The sequence below is a fragment of the Stegodyphus dumicola genome, chromosome 8 (genome assembly GCF_044657685.1).
Source record: "Stegodyphus dumicola isolate Sdum_Otavi_A_Nest chromosome 8, ASM4465768v1".
Taxonomy (NCBI): Eukaryota; Metazoa; Arthropoda; class Arachnida; order Araneae; family Eresidae; genus Stegodyphus; species Stegodyphus dumicola.
Window position 1 is genome coordinate 53794660 of NC_140775.1, and position 26367 is coordinate 53821026.

The 26367-nt window shown below is 30.9% G+C and overlaps 1 protein-coding gene across 1 annotated transcript in view; it reads right to left on the reverse strand.

The window, feature by feature from the left end:
* Nucleotides 1-1033: 1033 nt before the first annotated feature.
* LOC118193119 (uncharacterized) overlaps nucleotides 1034-26367 on the reverse strand; it is a 34444-nt gene continuing 9110 nt past the window's right edge. Inside the window, exons 6-7 of the mRNA XM_035364159.2 lie at nucleotides 18022-18098; nucleotides 1034-9829 (exon numbers count right to left, since the gene is read on the reverse strand). Coding sequence (XP_035220050.2) covers nucleotides 9664-9829; nucleotides 18022-18098 — 243 coding nt within the window. The 3' untranslated portion in view covers nucleotides 1034-9663. The remainder of the gene's footprint in view (nucleotides 9830-18021; nucleotides 18099-26367) is intronic.

Genomic DNA, 26367 nt, shown 5'->3' on the forward strand with positions numbered 1-26367 from the left:
AGTCTAAAGATTGGTGAATCTTTGAATTACCTAGCAAATCGATATTGCAAAAGCACACTTATTTGTGATACATTTAAATTTGCAGAAACATTTTCTGAAACTCTGCCTGAACAACAGTTTTAAAAGTTTAAGCGGTGGCTGTTTTACACATACAAAAACTTTGCTGTTGTTCACGTAAAGATTTTATTTTCACTTTAACGAGTGCCTAGTAGGTAACGTGCAGATTATCTAGGTAATTTGAGAAATGAAACAGTTTTCTGCACTTCAACGGATCACCCATGTTAATCAGCAGATTAGATAGATAATCTACAGAATAATTTATTTCTGCACTTTAGCGGTAACACATATATTATTAAAATAAAAGATCTAAACAATTCGGGAATATAATAAATCAAACCTATATGATAAACTTGCTAAGAAAGAATAAAATTAATGACTCACTCATAACTTCACACAAAAATAGTTTTTCTTAAGAATTTGAAATGTAACTCTGATTTTTTTTAGCACACAAAATATTTTAATTTGATGGCAAAATTTGACATTGTGATAGTCATCTTAATACATCTTTCATGGTCTCAAACTAGGTTAAAGAGTGGTCATGTTAGAAAGCAATATTAATTAAATACTGACAGTTATTTATGTTTTCAAAAATGCTAGTCACTTTAGCAGCAGGCGGTTACTAAAAGATGATATTTATTTTGATTAAACAAATCACTTTTTTAAGGAGGGAAAGGATAAACTTAAACAACGAAATTACCTTTTCATTGACCAACACACAACCCATTTCCATCAAAACTAGAATGAAATCCTTTTCCTTATGTAAGCCACAAATTAAAAATATAATTTTATCTGTATTTTTTCTACACTAAATGAAAAGAAATTCTTCAGCTAAATAAAAACCATGCTCTTTTTCCTTTAATTGATACAAAGGATTTTTTTAAAAATATAAATACTAATTTTTTTTTTCATGGAAATGTATACAAATGAATAAAAGTGATGCAAGTATTTTAAAAATAAATCTACACAAGTCATATTTCTCTATACATATTTATTTCATCAATAAGCATACATTCATTTATTCACTGTTATTCTTGTCAATTATTATTTTTATCAACATACATATATTAGTCTACTAATTACATATTAGAAAGCTCACTTTCACTAAACAATTCATTTAAAAAATTCAGATAATCAGCAGTGACTTTAAAACAAAGTACATGCAATTTCAAAATTGTGTATATATATGCTATCCAGGCACTAAACAAATTTAAGCTAAACAGTTACAACAGCTCTACAACATAAGAATGCAAAATCATACATTTGAAATACATATGTCAAAAAGAGAATTCGATATATTATTATTTAATCATAAATAAACACTACAGTTTACAGGATATTTGCAATAATTAAAAGAAAAAAGATTTAATTATTCAAAATGTAGCCTTTTTTTTTTTTTTTTTTTTTTTTTTCCCACAAACTGGATCACTGAAGCATAAGGCCTGAAACAAATATTTCTTGCATGTCAAATGTCAACAATTTATATTTTGCCAAGACAAGAAATTCACATAGTGAAACAAACTATAACATCTTTCTTTATGGTGTTAGGGGAAAAAAAGGCTGCTGTTATTTGTTTTTCAGTTTTCAACTATGCATTGCTTATGAGTTTTAAAAGATAGGGAAAGGAAAAACAGCCATTTAAAGAAATATATTTTTCAGAAGCATTTCCATCTTTTTCAATTACAGCAAAATTATTAATCCAATATCTGCTATTAGCTGAACTGCAGCTTTCTTGCACTGATTTCATTTCCTGAAAATAATATCAAGACTTGTGGCAAAATACAGTTATTTTACAAACATTTATGCCAATAACAATTTAAAGAATTCTCTGCAGCCACACATTACCTCAGTTACAAACTTCATGTTTCTACTTACATAACATTAAAACGTTTACCATGTTAGGTTAAGCTATTTGAATATGGCAAAACATATGGGGAGTATCTGCCTAAGGAAAGGGATACCTCCCTGGAGTACTTTCTAAGGCAACCTACTTGTATTCACACTGTACATATGGAAAATCTAGAAAACTAACCAAGCAGTCAGACTATTCAACTGAGCACAAACTACCCGAATTCAGTGGTCTTAACCACTCAGCCACTAATGGGAACAATCTATATAAGGAACCAAAACTAACGGTAAGAAAATTCAGCAGGAGCTCTGTAAATTTTTTTCCTTTAATTTTAATTGAATAATAAATGTGTGGTTCCATTAGATAACATTATTCTTTTCAAAAGAGAAAAATGTCTGTATGAATTTTCTATTGATTAGTGTTTAGGCTTAGTTTATAGTATATATAATTCTCATTTAATTAATAGACACATATGTATCTATTATTATTATATAAAATCATATTACATTTACTTATACACCACAAAGATTATAGTTTATGATAGCTTTCAGATATTAACTAGGAACTTGAACTTGAATGTCAGATGTACTAAATTCTCTCCTTATATGTTTCTGATAATACATACAAAAGGAAAGACCCTTTTCTTACAAGAAATTGAAGTTGTTTTTAAACATAAAATCTATTGCTTCAACAATGTGTACTCAATGTTACTTTTCATTTTATTTCATAGCTCACAGTATGTTATTAGCATGAAAAATATTTTAAGTTATTTTACAGAAAATAGCTTTTGTAAATGCTAAAGTTTGAAAAAATATTTAGAAAAATACATCAGATGGATGATTTTCATTATTAGACATTAAAGTAAAATTACTTTAAGGAGTATCCACTGCTCCAGTAACATATTATCTACATAATACAAAATATAATCATATTATGCTCTCAATATATATGTATTTGTACATATCTACTCCATTGGAAGACTTTTAAAATACCATGGAAGACAGATTTCAATCACTTTACACGAAAGAAACAATGATGACAAAGGGAAGCCTGGAACATTTAAAAGGTGTGAGGATACGAAAAAAAGATACTGATTATAAGAAGGTATTTTATGAATGTTTTACTAACAGAGCAAACATTTCCAGAATTTCATACTTTAGCTTAGTTGAGGTACAATAAAACCAATGAAAAAAATAATAATATAAAAATATTTACAGTTGAAAACATATCTAATTAATTCTTTCTTAACCCATTAGCCGCTGGTGTTGCGTTCACGCAACGGTCAAAATAAATGGGTATATAAATATAACTACCTAAGATATTTTATACCAGCAGATGATTTTGTGTAGGGAATATTATGAAGATTATTTCTGTAAAGAAATATTTGCCTTCAACAATTATTTTGTTTATAATAATTAATCTCATACTGTAAAGCAAAATTTTCGACTGGGTATTTTTGCTGAAAATATTTAACGAAAGAATTGGCATCTTTATGAGTGATATATTTTTAGTCAAGGTCACCGTTTATCAGAACATTACATCAGTCAGATGTTTATATTTGTGTTGGGAAGGAAGGGAAAACAGGTGTTGCGCTTATGCAATGTCAGCAAGAAACGGGTAGTCAATCTATTTTTCACTCATTCCTTTCGATGTTCTGGTTATTTAAAAATGCTTAGAACGAGGTATTTTACATTAGAAGAAGCCCTTCAAAGATTTTTTGACGAAAAAACAGATGATTATAATGTTAATAATGACCAGAATGAAACTGATATTGTTGTTGTTCCCCCAGAAATTGCAGAAGTTAGTGACAAAGAAGAAAGGAATGACAATGTTTTAAATAATGATAATGATATTTTACCAAATGATACTGCTGGGGAAGTTAAAATTCACATAAGAAGTAAGTTTCAGCCTTCTAAAAGCAGTTATAGTCATACTAAAAAGTTTAAAAAGCAGAAGACTGAAATCTTGAAGTGGATAAAAAGGAACTATTAGTAATGTCTCAGGAAGAACATGAAGAAAGAGATAGAAGAGAAATTATAAAAGACAAAATACAAGGTAAAACTAGTGCACAGATTTTCGATTTTTTTTTTTTTTTTTTTTTTGGTTTATACATTTACTCTCTTCTTGTTGAACAGACAAATATAGAAGCTCAGAAAAAAAAAAAAAAAAAAAAAAAAAAAAAAAAGAGAGAGAGAGAGAGGAGAGCCCAGAATTTATTACATTTGAAGCCTATATGAGAAGATTTATTGGAATATTATTGCTTACAGGATATCATTCTTTACCACAAGAAAAAATGTATTGGTCTTTTGATAAGGACATTTCTGTTCCTGTTGTACGAGAATCAATATCACGTTTGCAGTACAGGAATATGAAGCAGAATTTGCATTTGACAATAGTCAAATTGACAATACTGATAAATTATATGAGGTGAGACCGTATCTAAACTTTCTAAATATCACCACTTTTTACTACTGGAAATATAAAGTCTCTTTTAGATTTCAGACACGAGAATGCATTATTCCTTTTGTGAACTCCTATTGAGAGTGTAGAATTAGCCAGAAATATATCAGCAACAGGAAGACCTAGTAAATTCAGCATTCAAAAACCATTGCATGGAGATGGTAGACATTTTATCATAAAGTCCGTTGATAACAAAAGAATTTTTTTATAAAGAGTAGCAAAGTATGTAATGTAGCTTTACATCATGATTGTAATCAAGCTTTTCATGCTTGAATCTTTCAGTTGAAATAATCTGTATTCGTAAAAGAAATACAATGTATATTTTAATATTAAATTAATTACATGTAAAGTGATTTGCAGATTTATAAAACGTTATACAGCGCTAAAAAAGTAATCCTGCACTCCACTCAAAAGAAACATCACACGAGTACAATCCTACTCACTAAACATCCGTAATCTTATTTCGCTGACGTTGTGCGAACGCAACACTCGCTTTTTCCACAAGTAAGAGCATTTTTTAAATTTTCAATGTAAATTTATGTTATAAATGCTTAATTTAATATTTGTTATTATTTTCATGAAAAAAGAAACATTCCTTGTAGTTTTGGCAATTAATGGGTTAAATGTTCCAAAATATAACAAAATAAAAATAATAATTAAAAATATTTTTTTATGTTTATTTTTAAGCAAACAAAAACATTTTAAAATCACTTACTCTAATAAAATGTCATCAGATTTTTCTTCAAACTTTGAATATTTACATTTTTACAGCAGTATATTTAAGAAATCTCATAAAGGATTTCATTTTGCTCAATCAATACAGATTTATGATAGCTATGAGCTTCTGAACAACTTTTTGTATGCCTAAAGAAGATTAAATACCGTGTTAAAAAATGTGAAAGTTGAAGATTTTGCCTAAACTCCTAATTTAAATTTGAAATTTTCATGACTATTTGTGAAAGACGATGCACTTCGCAAGCACTGCATACAAAACATAGACATGAATGCACTATTTGAAATATAAGAATTAAAAATACGCCTCAGCACTCAAATCTCCAGAATTATATTAAATAAATGAAAGACTAAAATTTCAATACAGCATACAGTAGCCATATCCATCAGCAATGAAATCTATCATACATCATATCATAAAATAAACCATCCCAAATATCCATCATGACAGCTTTTTTTTTTTTTTTTTTTTTTTTTTTTTTTTGGTTAGTAGGTGCTTTTCTTCCAAATTCTAAAGTCAGGATATATCAATTTCCTGGCATTAATTTAAATAAAACATCTGACATAAAAACTATTTTTACTTTGATGTAACTCATATACAGATGAAAATAACAAATGGAATGCATGTTCTTGAATTTTTAGAAACTAAATACAATGAATAGATGCAATGTGCACTTAATTAAAGACGTCCAGAACACAAGCTACAGTCAAAAGTCATTAATCCGGACTCGTCGGGACTTTACATCTATTGCATGTTGATACAATGCAGATATTTTTCATTTTGTCACATATTTCCCGTATCTTCTAGAATCGTGGGTCTACAAATCTTGCCTTCAAATCCTTCTAACTTTCCAAGCTGCAATGCCTAAAATCCTAAAGAAAAATCCACCCTACCAATTCTGTAACAATCGATTTTTCCGGATTATAGATCATCAGTTTAAATCTGGTAAGATGTCATGCAGAAATTACAAAATTAAAAATATGAAACCGTAATTTATGAAATAAAGAACAATTATGATCTAAAGGATATCAAAATTTACAAAAAGAAAAAGCTTAATATTTATTTGTTTACTTTATTAAACATTTCCTTCAATGTAAGTTGCTTTGTTTCATGTGATAATACTTTCTCTTTAATTCTATTAAACAGACATAATTTCTTGTTTAGTTACAAAGTTCCGCTGTTCAAGTCCTATAATTGCTGTGTTGAGAATACCGACTAATTTGTCAATCGAAATGTTTTCGTTTTCAATAACCTCTGGGTCACTTTCTTCACTATCGGAAGCGAATTATAATGACGAGGAACTTGATTTAAATCATATCAAAGACGGAGTATATCGAGATGAAATACTACACTTAGTACGGAATTATAAACCAAATAAAATAAAAACATCTGCTCTGAAGATAAGGATAGTGCTGACAGATCAACTTCCAATCCGCAGCGTGAAATTGATAAACAGATTTCGGATTTCAAAACATACTTTCGCTTTGTAGATACAAATTACATATTAGTAAATATATATCGGAAATTCTATTTGACATAATCTTTCTAATCTATCATAATCTAATAATGACGTTTCTGCCCCCCCTCTCTGCCGCAGAGCAGTGTGAAATTGATAAACAGATTTCGGATTTCAAAACATACTTTCGCTTTGTAGTAAATATATATCGGAAATTCTATTTGACATAATCGAAAGTTCAAGCTTACTTTTATAAAATTGCTCTAACAGTCTGCAAAAAATAATAAACCGGATCCAATTCGAAGATTAAGGAACAACGCAATCTGCAACATTAACTGAATTAGATAACTTTAGCTTAGCGTATAACTCCGTTACACATTAAACGCGCATGCGCACAAACATATTCGCAGCTGTAAGGGTCTTATGCGCTCTCGTAAACGCCTGTGCGCATGCGTGAACGCGACGCATGCGCAGAAAGTTTGTAGCTTTGAGGTCCGGATTATAGGTGTCCGAATTAACGACTTTTGACTGTATCTACATTTAAACAAATATTTTACACAGAAAAAAGAGGAATACTAAATTTCATGTAATAAGTTAAAAACTGTAGTTTAAAATACCAGTTTTCAAAACTTATAATTTAATAAGAATTTTGGTTTAAATCTAAAAAGAACTTTTCTCATACCTAATAAATATCATTGCACAGCAATAGAGTTTTTTTTCCAAATTAAAAATTTATAATTCAAATGACAAATGCAAGTTTAGCTTTAATGCAACTAAAATTAAAACCAGCAAAATGCAATAAAAATTGACATATATTCTAAATATGTGATAATGTTTAACTGTAACCCATCAATAAATATTAAGTTTACAGAGCTAGAAAATTTATATTATTTACAACATTTAATTTTGAAATATCTGAAAAAAGGAAGTTATTAATTGATTCTCTTTAACTACTTTTCAGATGTGTTTAAAATACATAAATATCTATCTGAATTAACTGCCCTAGTAACAAGCACAGTCTTGATTTTCAATGAAAGATCTAACATATTCATAAACTTTATGACTGTTTTGAAGCATAGGTGGATTTTAAAGTTACCTCTTTATTTTTTATGATAAAATGATTTTTTTTTATAAAACTGAAAGGAGATAATAGAAGAGAATACTTTTATGTTAAGAATAAGAAATGAATTAACAATCCTATATTTGCAAACTCGATGAAATTTCACTCTCTGTAAACACATCATTATGGCTGTTAATTCTCCTTTATCAATGTTACGGTGATACTACAGTATCTTCAGTCACATATGTGCTATTAGCTCACAAACTGATTCACTTTACTGAGTGATAAAATGCCTGATTTGCGAAAAAAAAAAGAGAAAGCTCTTTTAGAGTTGACCAACGAAGAGCTCTTGTAGGAAGTGTGCCAGAAAATTCAATTTCCATTTAAGTTGAGAAAAAAAGTGTTTCATCCTATTATATTAAAACTCAGTTTAATTTTTATCATTTCCTAACTTAAAAAAAAAATTGTTTATTTTACAATCTCATTGTTAGTCAGTTATATGTAGAAAGGAGATTTTAGGGAATAGCAGAACTACAGTTGAAAGAAATCAGTTCAGAGGGTTAACATTTGACTGAGTCGATTCTTCATATCCCATGGCTATACGCATTTCACTTCATTCTTCTCATCTGTTCCTGATCTCACTTCTCGCCAGATTCTTTATGTTCTTTGCTTCATCTCAACTAATCATTCTAGACTCACTCGCTATTCTAGATTCTCGCTTTTTTGCTAAAAGTTATTATCAGTAAGTCATAAAAAGGAACTGATTCAATTCAGTGAATAAATAGTTCTAATTTAATTCCATAAAAGAGCAGTTCTGCTAGTCTCTGCCTCCAGTAATATTCTGATTGTACTTTTGATCTCAAGTAAACATTAAAATATACTTGAACACAAATTAGAAAATATCTCCAAACTGATGATAATGTGAAGTTATAGGTAGATATCAATAAACATAGAAATTAAGAAACTTAAACACATTAAAATTTACAGGATAAACTATTAATACTTGGCTGTCATCTTTACTTATCCTTTGAGTTTTCCAAAAAGACAATCATAATGTATATGCACCTGCTGAGCTTCTATTATACATTAAGATGATGTTATTCCTGCATGCAGAAAAAATTAAAATAATCTTTGCTATTTGAAAATAAGGCTTATAATAATTATAGTATATTGAAAAAAAATTTTGCTTTTATATTACTATAAAATAAAGAGTCAAATTACGCATTAACTTAAAAAATATACAAAAATAAAAACTGCAGGTTTATTATCTTCAGATTAAAACAGAATATTAAATATTTATTTATTATTCTTCAGTAAACAAAAATATCACTAAAATATAATTACAAAATTACTAAAAATAAACACATATTTATATAAAATTTGCAACTTGTAAAAAAACAATCAAAAGTATAAAATTTGCATTTGTCATTCCTTTAGCAAACTTTTAAGGTTTACTGCCATGGTTATCTTAAGTTTACACTTAAATATCTATGAAAATCTGTACAATAATAGAGTAATGATGATGAAAAGTATATATGCAAAGCTATAAAATTTGTTTTTACAATCATATTTTTTATCATCACTAAGAATTTACATAAATATTATTCAAAGTAGATCTATTTTTAGAATAATATATGCCCTTATTTTCACATATTAAAAAAATTGATAATACTTTATTTTCAAGCAATAATTTTGGAAATTAAACACCTGGAAAAATTATATTTACATTAAATTCCTTTTACTCAAAGTTTACAAAACACACTTGGGTTCAAAATTAATTCATGCTTCACCAAAATGTAGGAAACTATTTTCAAAATAAACTCATAATCATGATTTTTAGAAAACGGTAAAATATATTCTTAAGTTCATATTATTACAAAATGACAAAATCTAGTAATTTTAAATACTAAATTTAATAACATTCTTCATAACTTAAAACATATATATGGTTGTGAAAATAAAATACTTTCAGAATTAAACAAAGAACTGATAAATTACATAAATTTATAATTTATGTCTACAAAACTATTTTAATTGAGCATATATTGCTATGGAGATAAATATTCATAAATCCAACCACTTTCCCCTTTGAATGTCAACTTTTCATCAGGAGTTTCTTGAGGAGATGGCCTACGAAATCTTAGACGATCATGAAGTCGATTAGTCCTTCCACACCAAAATTCAAATGAATTTGGTATGACTTTGTACCCACCCCTAAAATGTAATAAAGCATATTTTAGTCATAAATAGAAACAGAAATTTTTAAAAATAACCTAATGATAGCTGAATATTAACATTTTAAATGCTCACTAATATTTTAAAGTTTAACAGGAACTAGAAAATGCATACACTTCTAGTATACATATATTTTAAAAACATATATACATGCATACAAAACAATATGGATACTCACGGCATAGTTTTTAATCATGACAGCTGATGAATAAATACGAGGGTTGGGGCAAAAGTCATGGCAACTGTCTTTTTCTTGTAGATATGTAAACGGATCACAAAACGTATATGTGTCGTGTGGAAGATCTACAGGCATAGTGTGTATGCAGAACAGATGGCTCTGTGGTAGCGAGGGCTCTAAAATCAATCAGTTGGTGAGTGTTGTGCGAGATGGAAGTAACCAGTGTTGAGCAGCGTGCTTACATCAAAATAGCCCTTCTCTGAGGAAGAAATGCGATGCAATATCACAGTGAATTAGTAGAAGCCCTTGGGAATAATGCCCTACCATATCGTACAGTAGCACGGTGGGTAGGAAAGTTTCAGCAAGGACGTGTGTCAACCCGTGATGAGCAACATTCGGGACGACCGATGAGTGTGCGGACCGACTTGGCACGTGCTGTCATTGAGCACCTCATGAATGAAGACAGATGATGGACGTTACTGGAGTTAGAGAGGGCAAGTGGCATCGAGAAATCCACTGTGCACAGAATATTGCGTAATGAACTACAGCTATGCAAAATGGCTTACAATGTACGGCATGCACTGACGGAAGTTCAAAGGTGGGTGCGCTATGCAATATACTCTGACCACTTTGCCCGCTGGCAACAGGACAGCAATCAATTTTTGTCACGAATAATCGCCATCGATGAATTTTGGGCCAGGGCATACGAACCAGAACTGAAACGTCAGTCCGCGAAGTGACGACATCCTGGATCACCAAAGCAGCAGAAGGTCCGTCAGAATCCTTCCCCAGTCAAATTGATGGTGATCGTCGCGTATGACGTCAGGGGTGTCATTGTTTGCTCTTTGTTCCTCATGGCAGAACAGTGATCGCACAGTACTACAGGGACTTCCTGGTGCTACAGGTACGACGTGGCGTTACGGATAAATGTCCGGATCTTGTGGACAGTGCAATAATTCTGCATGACAATGCAAGACCACATAAAGCAGAGTGTGCATGGCAGCTACTCCAACATTGAGGATTGGAAGTACCCCCACCGTACTCTCCTGACCTTACACCCTGTGACTTTGATCTCATTCCCATGATTAAGGAACCAATACGTGGTAGGCAGTTTGCAACACGACAGGACATTGGTAATGCTCTGCGCCAACAGATGACCTGATTCACACATGGTGCGGCAAATGCTGAGGCTGATGGTATTCAGTGCCTCCCACATCGTTGGCAGCGTGCGGTGACTGTAGCAGGGGACTACATTGAGGGTCTTTAGGCCCAGGTTTCTCATGTAAACTTTATGTGTATTGTGTTATCATTCTTTTGCACGGTGAAAGCCATATTGCCCTGTATACTACCCTAATAAATTCATGTGTTACGATACTTCAGTGCTATTCATTGTCCACACATGTAGTTAAGACCTTGTCCTTTCGTCTGTATATGTCCCATTTTCCAACCGGACTGGTATCTTCAAGAAAAAAAAATAGTTGCCATGACTTTTGCCCCAACCTACGTATATACGTAAAAGTATTAAAGATGTTAGCAGTCATAGTGGCTAATTTATTATTTCTTTGTTCTCACTGATAAACATTTTTGATTCATTACTGATAATTTGGTAGTAAGCATGCCCATTCTTGAATTTTACATTTTTAAGATGCTGCAGATTTTCCATCTGCTGTCTGCTAGCAAGAGAAACAAGGGAGATACTCAAGATGATATGCCAGCTCAGAGGATTTACTTTTAGTTTAGCTGTATTTTGTGACTAGTTAATCATAACTTTCTAAAATTATTAAAAAATGAAAATTTATTATTAAGTACCAGCATTGTTAATAATGTACAAGAATCATATAACATGGATTAATTTTGAAATAAATCAGTTTAGAAAGATTTATTATAAACAGTTATTTATTTATTTTTTTATGTGAAAAGGAAAAATAATCAAATTAAAATGAAGAGTTAAAAGACTCTTGCAAGTCAGAATTTTTGTTTACACATTTTTTATCTTACATATGCCTATTTCCCTTAATAGTGACTGACAGAGGCTATATAACATTTTTTCAGTCACGTTATTATTATTAAAGGATCATGAATCAGGCAGATTACAATTTCCGTGAAATTATAAAACCTGTCACTAAATTCGTTAGAAAAGTTCTAGGAAATAGTGTCATAAAGAGAAAGGGATAAAAACTGAATATGGTAACAAAACTCTAAACAGATCAAGAAAATATGTGGATATTCATACGTATAAATATGTATTGTAATTGAAATGTGTTTACTCTATTTGCACCATATATTATAGTTAGAAATTATTAAAGTCTATCTTAGAGATTACACAGTCTTTGCAGTAACTACTATGTTAGAGATTATTACAGTCTAGTTATTAATAAACCACTACATTATTTCTGCTTGACCAGCAGAAATCATTCAGTGATTTTAAAAGAAAGTGATAATTGAGTTATACAGAACGCTAAATAATCAGGAGTCAAGTTTGCAGAATTCTTTTTGCATTTTGTACTGTAGTGCGTGTAATGACACTATTAGCAGTATGTGGCATTACGGAAACCAATTACCGATTGCAATGTAAAACAAATAAACATATTGGCTTCTGAATTGCGACTACACTTTTCACTCTGAAGTACAATATATTGTATATGCAGCAGACCTTGGTTCAAAGCTGAAGATCACTTATGCAGTCCCAAAATCATGGCTGTTGTAGCAATCCAATTATCAAACAAAATGATGCCATTTTACAATTTGTTGCCCACACTTAGCCAACTACAGTTAGCAACACTCAGTTTCGAGAACAATCAGACATGGTATCTCTATTTTAGAAGAAAAGAAAATTTCAGCAGTTGGAGAAGTGAAATGATTTTATATGAAAAACAAATGAGCAGAACAAAGTGAAAACAAATGTAGCATGATCTGTTGAGAAAACAGACATGAAATATGAAAAACTAAGATATAAGAAATTTGAAAGCATTAAAAAATTAACATCAATTACTAAATACGAAAAACATTTTTTAATGTCAAAGAGTTCAAAGAAATACAGTTTACTAACTGAAGAAGCTCTGTGGATAATTTTTATAGAGCAAAAGTTAAAATTATGATTATGTTTCCGACTGTGATTAGCTATCAAGAATTTCTTCATTTATCCTTGCAAATATATGATTCATGTTCTTTGACAAAAAATTTCAATAATTTTTTAGTCTGGCTGGTATGTGCCAAATTACACTGACATGACAGTCTAAAATTCCACAAGAATTAAAATCAAAGACAGCATCTTTAATAATTGAACAATGACTGTTAAGGATAGCTGCAAAAATAACCTGAAAATTGAATTTTGAAGAATCTGAGCAACTTTGTAACTGATACAGAGACGAAATGTTATCATTACTAGACTGTTAGGTTTATTTTTAATATCTGAAGATCTTTTATGATGGCAACAGGAACATTTTTGAAAGGCTTCATCACTGGCCATGGCAAAAAATCCTTTCTCAGCAGAAACTGATTTTAAATAGTTGTTCATAAAGACAGTATTTTGGAAAACAAATTTGTATGGTGGAAAAAAAAAAAAAAAAGATTTATGGACGGTAACAAAACTTCAGTTCTAGACCATGAATAATGGACCAATATATGAAAAACTACATGAATAATTATAAATTCCTGAAAATGAAATCCATCCATCAAATAATGACCATGTTTGTGAGATCAAAACATGAGTATAAGCCGATGAAATATAATGCTTCTATGGCCTCGTGCAAATGGGTTTTTACATAATAAGTTATAAAATTTTTAATGAAATACAAGGTCAGTGTTACCCATGAAGAATTCAATGAAATACAAGACATGTGCTACCAATGAAAAATACAGAGCACCATCTATAGGAAATCATTAAGAAATACTGTGAAATAGGATGTTTAACAATAAAGAATTTCAAATAATATTTAGGATATTTTACAGAAATGGAGTTCTCCTCTTACTTTGCTGCTATAGCTGTTAAATTTTGCTGCTAAAAAAATAAAATAAAAAATTAAAAGCTCTATTTTGCAGCTGCCAGCCTTCTCTAACAAACAGAAAATATATTAATAGTGAAAAATAGATGTTGCATAAATTTAATAATTTTATTTTATTCTCACTGTTATAAATTTAACAAACCTGATTAAAATATTTATCTTAAATTCAAGCCTGTTTAAAAAATTAACTATTTAAACAGTTTGGGCTTTATCTGTTCAAATGCCCAATTTTAATATATATTACATTTGTTTCAATTCTTAGCTTGGCTATATAAATATGAATCTTTAGCATACAATAAGAAATATTACATTTTGCTAGACATGTTTAAATCAGGGCTGTGGAGTCAGAATAGGGCAGATTTTGGGGTAAAAGGAGTCGGAGCTGGAGTCTCTAAAAACAGGTTGACTCCAACTCCAGTTTTTGTTGGGCAGTTTGAATTTGAAATAAAATTAAAATGAATTAAAAAAAAATTAATGTCAAGCTGAGTTATTATTTTTACTTATGAACTGTATATATTAATAAATAGTTATTTCTATTTTATTGACCTATTAAATAAATAAATATAAGGGAGGAGGATGGATGTGGTATTTGCCATTAATGATTAAACTGATTCATTTAGTTACTTTATTTAGTTACAAATCTCATTGGTAAATTTAGGTAAAAGCAATAGCAGCAAGAACTCCTAAAATTGACTCCCTTCTTAGGAAGCGAGCAGGAAAAGAAGCAATTATTGATCAAGCAATATGATAAGGAAGTACATATTTGATGATAAAGAGGTTTTTAGAATTAAGAACTTTTTTAGAAGATGTAGATAACCGTAATGTTTCACAAACAGAAAAACCGTGGTGATCCTGCAGAATTGGAAACTCTTCTTTCTATACCGTATATAGCCACAAAAAAGCTGCAATCTGAAAATTGACAGAAGGCGAGAATGGGATGTTCGTTCTTTCTGAAATGGAGGGTTTATTGCAGAAGGAATCATTTCTTCGATGAAGAAAAGAGAAACTAGTTTGCTAGACAATGAGATCTTGCTGGGTTTAATATATGGAGATCCGAAACAACAAATTTTCTTGGATGACGAACAAATCAAAAAGACAAAGAAAGTCATATCTATGAACTTTCATTAAGAATGAAATTATTCTCAGAACAATTGGAGAATTCGAATCAGGACAGTCAAATTGCAGATGCAAATGCATTGCAAATGAATCTTTATTATTCTCTTCCAATGATAAATTAGATTTTGAGAAATAATTTTGGATAATATTGAAAAGGCTAAGGCAAAGCAAATGAAAATAAAAAACAAGAGCCTTTAGATATAAAAATGAAAAAATACATAGAGAAATATGATTGCTCTTGTGAGACAGCTTTTTTAGAACTTATAAAAATCTATCTTGAAAAGTTAAAAGAAGTAGCTCTAACAGTAACTTCCTCCTACTCAAGTTAGTGTGGAAAGACTCTTCTCAGCTCTGAAGTTTATCAAATCAGATCTATGGCCCTCCAACAAAGAAAATCTTGCCGAAGCTATACTGTTTCTTAGAAATAACTAATGCAAGTTTTTCCATTTCCTAATAAATGCTAACTAATATAAATAATTTGCTATGACATCAATTTTTTTTCTGTAGCATCTATTACTTCTTTTATATTAAAAAAATAATCTGTAACCCATATGTACATGTTTACACACGGGTTACAGCTTATTTTATGTACCATGTGTATATGAGGGAGTCGGAGTCATTAAAATTCCAAGAGTCGGAGTCAGAGTTGGTCATTTTCCCTATTGATTCCACAGCCCTGGTTTTAATAGATATTTATACTAAAAAATGCATCACAAACAAAGAAAAAAAAAGGAGTTCAAGTACATCTTATCATAATAAAACACATTTTGCAATTAAAAATAATTGCAAGAGTATTGCTGTAATATTTTAAAATCTTTCTATCAGTTATAAATTTGCTCGGAATAACTATAAGTTAAACTTTAAAGTCATTTTCTCACTTATAAGTAAAATTTGCTGTTCAGTTCTTGAAGATCCTGTCTTAAATTTTAATTCCTGTGAAATTTTAGCCTATCATGTCGATGCAATTTGACAGCCAAACTTGAGGAAAAAAAAAAACATTGAAACTTTTTTCCTCAGAGAACATGCACTGTATGTTTGCAAGGAGAAATAAAGAAATTTTTATAACTAATCATAATTGGACATTTAATCATAATTTTGATTTTTGATGTATAAAAATTAGCCATACAGCTTCTTCAATTAGTACACAGGATTTCTTCGAACTCTTTCAAATCAACAAAAAATTTTCTTTTTTAGTTAAAGACTTCAATTTCAATGCTTTCAAAATTCTATTCACATTACATTTATTAAAAATGACATTACATTTATTTTTGTGTTGCACCACTCATTTCTTTCGATATAAAATTGCTTTGCTCCTTCAGCTGTTGAATTTTCTCCCCCCCCCCCGAAGCACAAATACCTATACCTGATTATTCTCAAAATTGATTTTAAAATCTACACCAAAATAAGGTTGCTTTCCAGCCTAATTTTAAAATCTGTATCTTTAGCATTAAATAAAGTAAAAACAGTGGTACTTCTTTAAATACGGAAAAAAATTCGTGTGTTATTTCAGAAAAAGTCCATTTTGTGTCAAAATACCCATGTTAGAACAATGCTATATATAAATCGAATATATATCCTAAGTAGTGCTTTCAAGGCATGAAAAATGCAATTTGAATTTCGTCAATCGGCCCAGTAGAACTGGAGATATATAACTGTCTCCCTTTTTTTCTTTTTTTTCGCAGTGTACATATGTCAGCTAAACATGCTGTTGGGTAACTGTCCATGTCGGCTATGTATGTATCACAGACCCCTTTAGAGTGTCACTAACTGAATGAATTAAACCAGGTGCCACATACCCAAACTCACACACCCACTTCTGAACCGGAATTACAATATACAGTTTATACGAGTAAATCTAACTTCAGCCTCCGAAGCAGCGGTGCCCAACCTTGTGCTCACTGATCGTTTTGTATGTGCTCGCCAGGCCGATTAGGTACCATGAACAAAATGTATTTTAAAAATAACCATTCACTTATTTTTCTTAATTGTTAAAACATAGTAAGCATTTATAGTCATAAGACATATCTTGCAAGACATTATAAAATAATTGATTGCTGACTGATGAACTTGTTAGCGAATGTGGAATCATATTGCTTCATTCCGATATTAAATGGCTCAGCAGGAGAAAGGTTCTTCAACGATTTGTAGAACTTTCACCAATAAAGCTGTTTTGGGAATCCGGAAACAAAAGTTATAAAGAATTGGACAATAGCAATTGGTTATCCGATCTGTATTTTCCCATGGATATAACAGCTAAATTGAACAAAATGAATGAAGATCTTCAGGGAAAAGAAAAAACCCTTTTTCAATTGACTGGGACTGTAACTGCTTTTCAGATAAAGTTAAATTTGTGGATAAATCAGATGAAAGAAACAAATTTCACCCATTTTCAGAATTTATTAAGCCATATTAATAACCACAACAGAGAAATACTCGGAAAACCTAAATGCACTGAAAAATAATTTTGAACTCTGCTTCTCTGATTTCCATAAAGTTCAACCAATATTAATATTCATCTCAAAACCATTTGCCGAAATTAATGTTTCAGATGTGTCACCTAAGATTGGAAACATGTTTAACAAAAATGTTGATGTTTTGGAAATGTGCTCACAAGAGGTCAAAGGTTAGGCACCACTGCTCTAAAGATTACTTGTGCAATCTTAAGCTCATGGGTGCCACAATAGCACTATTATCATCCATACTATCAGATGGTGCTACTCCTAAGTGCATGAATCAAAGCTAAGTCTTTATAAGTATTGTTGCAATTTGTTACATAATTTTAAAATATGAGTGCCAGTTTTAATTTCCAGATGAAAATTATTTCAACTGCTATGTATTAATAGATAATGATATAAAGAAATTAAATAACTTACCAGTATTCTGGTTTAGGAATTGTGATGGTTTCATCAGCATACTGACGTTCCAGTTCTTCTTTCCTTCTCAAAAGTACCTGGGCATGAATGATTTGATTCAATTAATGTAAAACCATATACTATACCATTTCTTAACAAATATTTAAACAGAAAAAGATGAAAAATATAATGCATTTACTCAAGAGATTTTACCCTAACAGTATAACAGGGTTTGCACACATTTCTGCCCATGGAAATTAAGTACATCAATGAAAAAAATTAAGTATCTGTCAGCAAATGGGAATTAAACAAAATATAGCAATTATTTATACCCAAACTTCACTTTTACAGCACAATTCAAAGAAAAGAATAAAACAGATCTGCAAGTAGAATGCATTATTAAATACAATCTATTATTTAACATAATTATAAAACAAATTTGAGAATAAACCAACTTTGGAAAATTTATCAAATAATTAGCATTAAATTAAAAAACTGTTTGAAACATTTATATTTTATACTTATAATTTTCCGACATATTTTTAAAGAGATTGATATTTTGTTTGTTTTACAAAGAGTTAGCATTATGCCGATTCTTTCTTTTATAATTTGTTTCACAATATACTCACTCAGTCCAAATGTTTATGCAAATATTATGCCATGTAGTATAGATTAGCATGACAAATAAAATCATAATCAGCACAATTCATGACAGAAATTTGGCTGTTGCTTGCTTAAAGAGAGAGAGAGAGAGGTGGTGATCAGAACAGATGTGAACACCTGACATTGGAACAGTAAGTGCTAAAAGTTAGTCGTGCTTTGTGTGCCCAATCCAATTAGTTTTGTAGCTTCGTACACAACTACTGAAGTTGAAACCCAGTCAGTATAATGTAGCTTTGTGCACAACTACTGAAGTTGTAACCCAGTCAGTATAATGTAAAGTTCCAATCAGTCATTAATGCACCAGTGGTATTCCAGTGGTTTTGCATTATTTTAAGTCTCCCAAGGTGTAAAGGTTTTATGTTAATTCTCACATTTTTGTGTTATATCCTGCGTTTACAGTAAGAATTAAAAGGCAGAGAGATCACTTCTGAGGGTATAAGTTAGTTATAAATACGAGGGCAATCCCAAAAAAAAGGTCTCCTATTTTTTAGGGACATTGAGAAAGTTTTAATACGGTTGTTGGCAACACTGTTGTGAGTGGTGCCTTCTCCGCTACCACATAACCACGCAGGCGCTTCGCTCGGATGCTCAGTCTTGGCTTGGCAGCCATTCAAAATGGAGCAACGTTACCGCGAAGTGCGCGCAGTTATTCAATTTTTGAACGCAAAAGGCGTTAAACCATTTGAAATTCACCGCCTATTGACAGAAGTGTATGGACAGTCGTGCATGGATGACAAAAACGTTTGCAAGTGGTGTAGAGAGTTTACAGCCGGTCGTACTGAAATTCATGACGAAGAAAGGAGCGGGAGGCCGTCAATTGCCGACGAGACAATCGCGAAAGTTGAGGAACTCAACTTTCGCGATTGTTGAGTTTGTATTCGTTGAGTTTCGCGATTGTTGAGTTCGTAAAATGCGTGAAGATCGGAGGATCATCTGGATGCTCCTGAAGCTCCTCAACGCTTCCTGAAGGGCATGGCGGCAAGCTGGCATGACATGGGCATTGTAAAACTGCCACAGTGTCTACAAAAATGCATCGACCGAAATGGCGATTATGTTGAAAAATAAAGCATTCTGCAATCTTTAAAGTGATGTAGCAATTATAGAAAATAAACAGTTCTTTGTATATCTAAAAATCTAGGAGACCTTTTTTTTGGGATTGCCCTCGTAATTAAATAGGTAGTTAGATACCATAAGTCATTAGAGATTTATATAGTAACTATTCAACTTATTAAAAAATATTTGTTAAAAAAACAATTCTATTAAAATCACAATCTAAGAATACATTACAGTTTAAAAGATTTATATTCCATAAGTGGGGTGAGCTTATACAACATTGTTTTTCATATGGCAACGTACACGTTCGTGTCGTCAAACGAAAATTAGCTCTGAATACAATACAAACACGAAACTAGAAAAATAATACTTATCAACTATTTCTTTATTTCTAAACAGATACCTTTCACATATTCAAGGTAAGTACTTCATTTAAAAAAGGGGGGGAGAAAAGGCAAAATTTTAAACATAATCTTAGGAAATATTAACATATTTACAAAATTACTTAACTTCTAATTAACAAAAAGAGCACCAAACACAATGCCTAGGCAGTCATCTCATCAAAAGTGTTATTATCATCTGAAACAAACTGTACTGCTCATATGTATCATCTGTACATGTGAGCAGTACAGTAGAAAACACAGCCATCAAGCAATGTAAAGAGTTCTGAGGAATTCTATTTTTCAAGGGTTCCCCCCCCCAGTAATTTGTAATTTGCTTTGGTTTTTCAGCTGGTTGATAGTATTTGATCTGTCTTCAGCACAAACTAATTCCTCTTCCTATGATTTGAGCTTTATGAATAGAGAGAGTTACAAAAAAGTTTCTCCAGCCCAGCATATTTTTTGCAGAATCAGTACATATAATGCTTGCTTTCTAATTACAAAAATATTTCACATATGGCCATAGAGTGCTCTTGCTCTTACCGTCTACTTTAATTAAGTCTTCTTTATCTTCCCTGCAATAAATAGCAAAAATAACAATTCTCATGCCTCTTATAATTCAGCCATCATATTTCCGACGGGTTAGAAAAGTCTCATCAAGAAGAACTGTTTTCTCTTTATCTTCCAATTTACGACTATTTGAGAAGCATTAACTTCATAAATTTCCCTGAAAAAATTGAAATGCTCTGTAATAGTTTTTGACAAAATGCTGCTTTCTTCCCTCTCTTTTCTCCAGTTATATGATTAAAAATGAACGTTATATGTAATTTCATAAAAAAAAAAGGGCCAGAACTTTCCTAGAAGGTATTCTGTTTCTCTGAAAGAAGGTGTTGTTCAGAGAATTCATCGCGCTACTACATCTCAAAGCAATATTCTTATTCTTACACACCCACTACCATTTAAGGTTTTTAGTTTTATACTTATTAACACTCATTTTGTCTAAACATTTTGGGTTTTGTGCATCTATCTCGGTTGATGGAATTAACTCCACTTCTGTTAAAAATTTAACTGCACTCTCCTCGGATTGCAATATTCTAAATCAAGTAAATAGTCAGCAAGGGATGCATAAAATAATAAAATAAAAATGACGTACTTACCAGGCAGAAGGGGGCGAAAAGGTGGCTACTAGCAGAATGCCCACAATAAAGCTCTGTGTTCGCCACAAGAAAAGATGCAGCAGGAAACCACAAAAAAAAAACAAAATTGCGCCAAATAAAAATGGTCACCAAGTTTGACATTTAGCCCAATTGCAAAAGAATGCCCGTTTGAAACAACAGATAATTACTTATTTAATTTATGATATGGATTCTAATACAATATTAGGATAATAACACATTAAAAGCTACAAAACATTTTCTTATGTGCATATGAGTTCATAATGGATTGTACACACAAAGAACGGATGATAGCTTGATAAAATTTATCCTGCCCTGAAAAAAAAAAAAAAAAAAAAACACTACAGTTCTGAAAATTTTCCCAAAAATACTTGTACAGTTCTTCAGTATCACATAACAAAATCAATAGTTACACTTCAAAGTACTATGAACATTAAACCCAGTGCTGTGCAAATTGCATCAAACTAAACAACTGAGAACTGATGCTTTCTCTCTGGTCTTATATAATTTTCCCTCGGCCACCAACAAATTTCCATTACCTTACATTTCTTGAAATTACTGGAAGGCATATGCATTTACAGTTATTCAGGGCTATATATGGTTACAGCTAAATAGTGATGGGACCTGTTATAGTTACTCTGGGGGTCATACCAAAATGTTATTAAGTTTGGTGAATTAGGGCCAAATTTGGTGACAAAAATTAGTCACCAAAACTACTTGCCAACTTGTTGTTATCTTGCCAATTTCACGAGATAGACATTTATTTCAAATATTGAATGACCTGCTCCTTTAATCTTTCTTTTCCTGTGGAGCTTCACATTTTTGACACACTATATTACACAAGAGATACTTCAGTTTTAAATATAATTTCACTAAAATTATTTACATATGTACAAAATTTGTAAGAGTACATTTTATAGCTATAACACACAAAAAAAATATTTATACAACTTTTTAGTTTGAAAATTTAGCAGATGGTTTAGCTAATTTATATCAATTTCCTTTTCTTTAGTATCATTTTTAAGTTTATTTGCTTCTGAGACTCAGAAGATGAATCTTTTAAATTGTCAGTTCTCAATTTCTTTATTTATAGAAAAATTCCTTTCTACTGATATCTGTCCAGGCAACAAGATCAGAACCATTTTTTCAACCTTCTATGCTTATGTTAGTAAAAAAAGGAGAGAAAATATTGGGAAGCTGATTAAAAGAAAGGCTTCTTAGGATGAAAAGTAAAAAATTCAAATAATTTTTGTTTTTACTGTTCTTCCAAAAATTCTCCAAAACATAAGAAATTCATCAAAACTTCCAGCAAAACATGTCTGTTATGACTTAATACCATTAAGACATTTTTCATTTCATCATATTTTTATGGAATCTTTTGAAATTATATGTTTATACATCTTGCCTTAAATTCTCCAAGCTGAGAGTCTTGTTGATTTGATTTTTTGAAGGTTCTTAAGAGTGATACAAAGTAGTGTAAAACGTGGTTTCCTACCAAAGGAGTATGTATGTACACTTGCTGTAAATTGAAAACATAAGATTTAATGGGTGGCTTTCTTTGAGTTTAACAAAACAGGTGAACATATCATGTAAAATTATGACATGTTAGTAACACCATATGATGGATAATAGATCAGTGTACTCGACTGATACAATACGAGTCGAGTCTACTTGACAGTTCATTTAGTTAAGTAGGTACTTGGTAGCATAGTAAATTAGTATTCAGGATATTGTGCTAGATTCGTTTTACAATCTAGTCTTCTATAGCTATATCCCACTGCAAGTTTCCATGCCACAGAATGATTCATGGCTGTTCGCCACATCGATAAGGCACATCAGGAGGGCAAGACACATAGTTTTCACCAACACTTAGAAATACAGTCTTCTTCTGGAGGAAACACAGTTTTCATCTACATCGAAAGGACACACAGTTTTCACCTACACTGATTGTGAATTCTACTGCCAGGATTATATATTTTACCTTTTCTGCTCAGCGCAGCTGAAAAGAAGGAATGCAAATTTACCAACCAGTCCAAAATCCAAGAGAAAAATTATCCCTTTTAACTCTGTAAGAGCAGAAAGCCAGAAGATTTGCGAAAACAAATTTCACAGAGAAAATTGATATCAATTTGAATATTCTGAAACAATTACACGGGAAAACTTTTATGAAAAAAAATTAATTAATTTTATGAAAGATATTAAAAATGAAAATTAATGAAATTAATTTTAAAACAACTACAATAGCTTGTTTGTACTTATTACGAAGTGTTTTGGAACTATGCTTTTATGGCATTTATATCTCATTTATTTTTTAGAAGTAAAATATTCCCAAGTCATCAGAATGAAAGTAATATCCATACTTGCCAACCTATGACACTCAAAAATCAGATTTTTTTAAGAAATCAGGAGATTTTTCACACTGCTAAAAAGACTTTTTAAATGATAAAAATATAGTTTTTAATAATGAATTAACTAATAGTTACTAAGTCTTAAATGCAAGCAACACAAAAATACCTTAGACATAAAAAACATTTTTATTACTTGCATCATTAAAAAAAAAAGACACTTTAATCAGTTTTCATACAAATGTTACGAACAGTGGCAGATTTTGCCTTCGTTAAGAAACTTCATAATTTTGTTCATAGCAATTGCCACGTAGGCCTGCTTTCGCTAATAAAAGTTTTTCTAATGTGTCATCACTCATATTAGATCTAAATTTAGTCCTCGTTTTTGCAACAACACTGAAAATCCTCTCACACTCTGCATTACTATGGGGAACTGTCAAGATGGCCAACATAATTCTAGACAGTTCACTATATTTTAAAATTCCATCAGCACCTTTCAGTTTTCCAATTAAACTCCACTGGGTGTCAATCCTAGCTGATTTTATAACTTCATCCAAATTTTCTAATTGTAAACTGCAAAATTGCGACTGCAATATATTAGTAGCAACATCAATATCATCATCTTTCATGACTAAACGAAGTAACACAGGAAATCTGTTCAAAAAGTACCTTATATCAGAAAAAGATGCATTTGCTAGAGCAGAAACATCACAAACTTTAGCATGCAAAATCACTTCATCGTTGACTGGCACTTCATCGTTGATCGAATGATGGCAAAATGAATTGTAAAAAAAAGCAAAAAGCTTTGTTAAGGTCCGAAGAAAAAATTATAAATATTCGTTCTTCACAAGATAAACTTACAGTAATCGGAAAATGTTTCGTGTGTTGAGCAATTTTTTTTACTTTGAGAGAAATTTGTATCAGCTTTACGCTTATATTTTGCAGTATTATTTTGAGAACTGCCAGTTGAATTGCTGAATAATGCAGAAATTACTTTATTTTTCTCAAACCTATTTTTAACAATGGAAGTAGAGTTACTACATTTACTTTAGGTACTTTATAACTTTCAATAGAGCCTTTTATCTTAACTCTCGAAGCATTTACTTCTTCTTTAAAAAATGCAAGAAGTGGGTTCCATTGATCGAGGATTCTAGATAAGTATTTCTTTAAAGACAGCCAGCGTGTACATACATGTTTCAAAATTTTTCTCATTTCAGTATTATGCAGCTGTTGGAACTGTTTCAATTTTTCCTTTCTTTTAGAACACCTTTCAAGATAATATTAAATATCAACAACGTGTTCATCCACATTTATTGGTAAAGAAGCTAAGCCCTTTTTCAGCTGCTAAATTTAAGAGGTGACGGGTGCCCCTCATAATCTGCAAATCTGAATTTGCCTTTCTTAAGATGCCTGCAACACCAGTCTTCAAGCCTACCATTACTGGTGCATTATCGGCACCAAGTGCTAAGCAATTATCCAGAGGGACTGCATTTTCTTTTAAAGTTTTAATAATTAGCTGTGCTATATTAAAGCCTGTTGAATGTCCTTCTAAAGTGAGAACAGAAAGTAAACTGCACTCAGTTTCTGAAGACTCTGGATTAAAAAAAGAAACAACAATTGGATACAGTTTTGAATCGGTATTATTGCTTCCATCCATAGAGAGGCATAACGGAGCTGTTTTAATGCAATCAATAACTGAAGATTTATTTTTCAAACCCATTTCTTTAACAATTGCACCTGTTTTGGTCCTTGCACTTGAGTATTTCTTAGCGATTTCACTATCGGGAAACATTTTTCTAAATAAAGCTGCAGCGTGATCCGATGCATTCAGTGGCAGGTTGTGCTCCAGTAAAAAGGCAGAGAACAGACATTCTGCATTAATGACTTTTTGGTCTTTTGTTTCCAAAGAAAAATTTAATTTTTCATTTTTTTCAAAACAACTTATGTTGTCCTTGTGTTTTTGTGTACGCACATGTTTGAGAACATTTGCCCTTCCACTATGTGAAATCAAAAAATTGCAATGACAGGCGGTATACATCGCAAACATCACATCCAGAGGAGTAGGGACGACTTGCAGAAATTTAACATTGGTTGCCTATTGCAGCGTGTATAATTGTCAAGAAAAAGCTGGTTGTAGCGCCTCATTTCACAAATTAGAATTTCTACATATTTTTATTTTGGAAACTCAAATCGATTAAAACAATTTAGCATATTTATCAAGCATAATTAATGTTCCAAATAATTATAAAGCTATTGCATGCTTTCAGGACTGGATTTTTTTTTCCTATGCTGTAAGGAAATTTGTAACTACTTCTTTTAGAAAATAATATTTTAAATCTGAACTAACAGAAAATTTCAAATAATCAATTTTCTCTTGCAATTTTTATGCTTTTTATTAGTGTAAATAAGTAAAAAATACTAAAATATTTAAAAACGAATTTTCGAAAGTTGTGTTTAAAATTCTAAATTGTGCTGCTTTTTTAAAATTATAGATGAGTATTATAGCACAATTTCTATTAAGGAATTTTATTTCTATTATATTTCATAATACATCATAGTGATAAACACGTTTGACTCCTTAAAAATGTTTATACATTTAATTCTAATATTAAAATTGTATTTAACCGTAATAATTAATTTTGCTTGTATTTTATAGTGATTTTAAATTTATTTTTAGTTCTGCATAAGATTTTTTTTTTTTTTTTATTTACTGTTAATTTAATTTATTAGCTTAAAGGGGCAGTAGCCTAG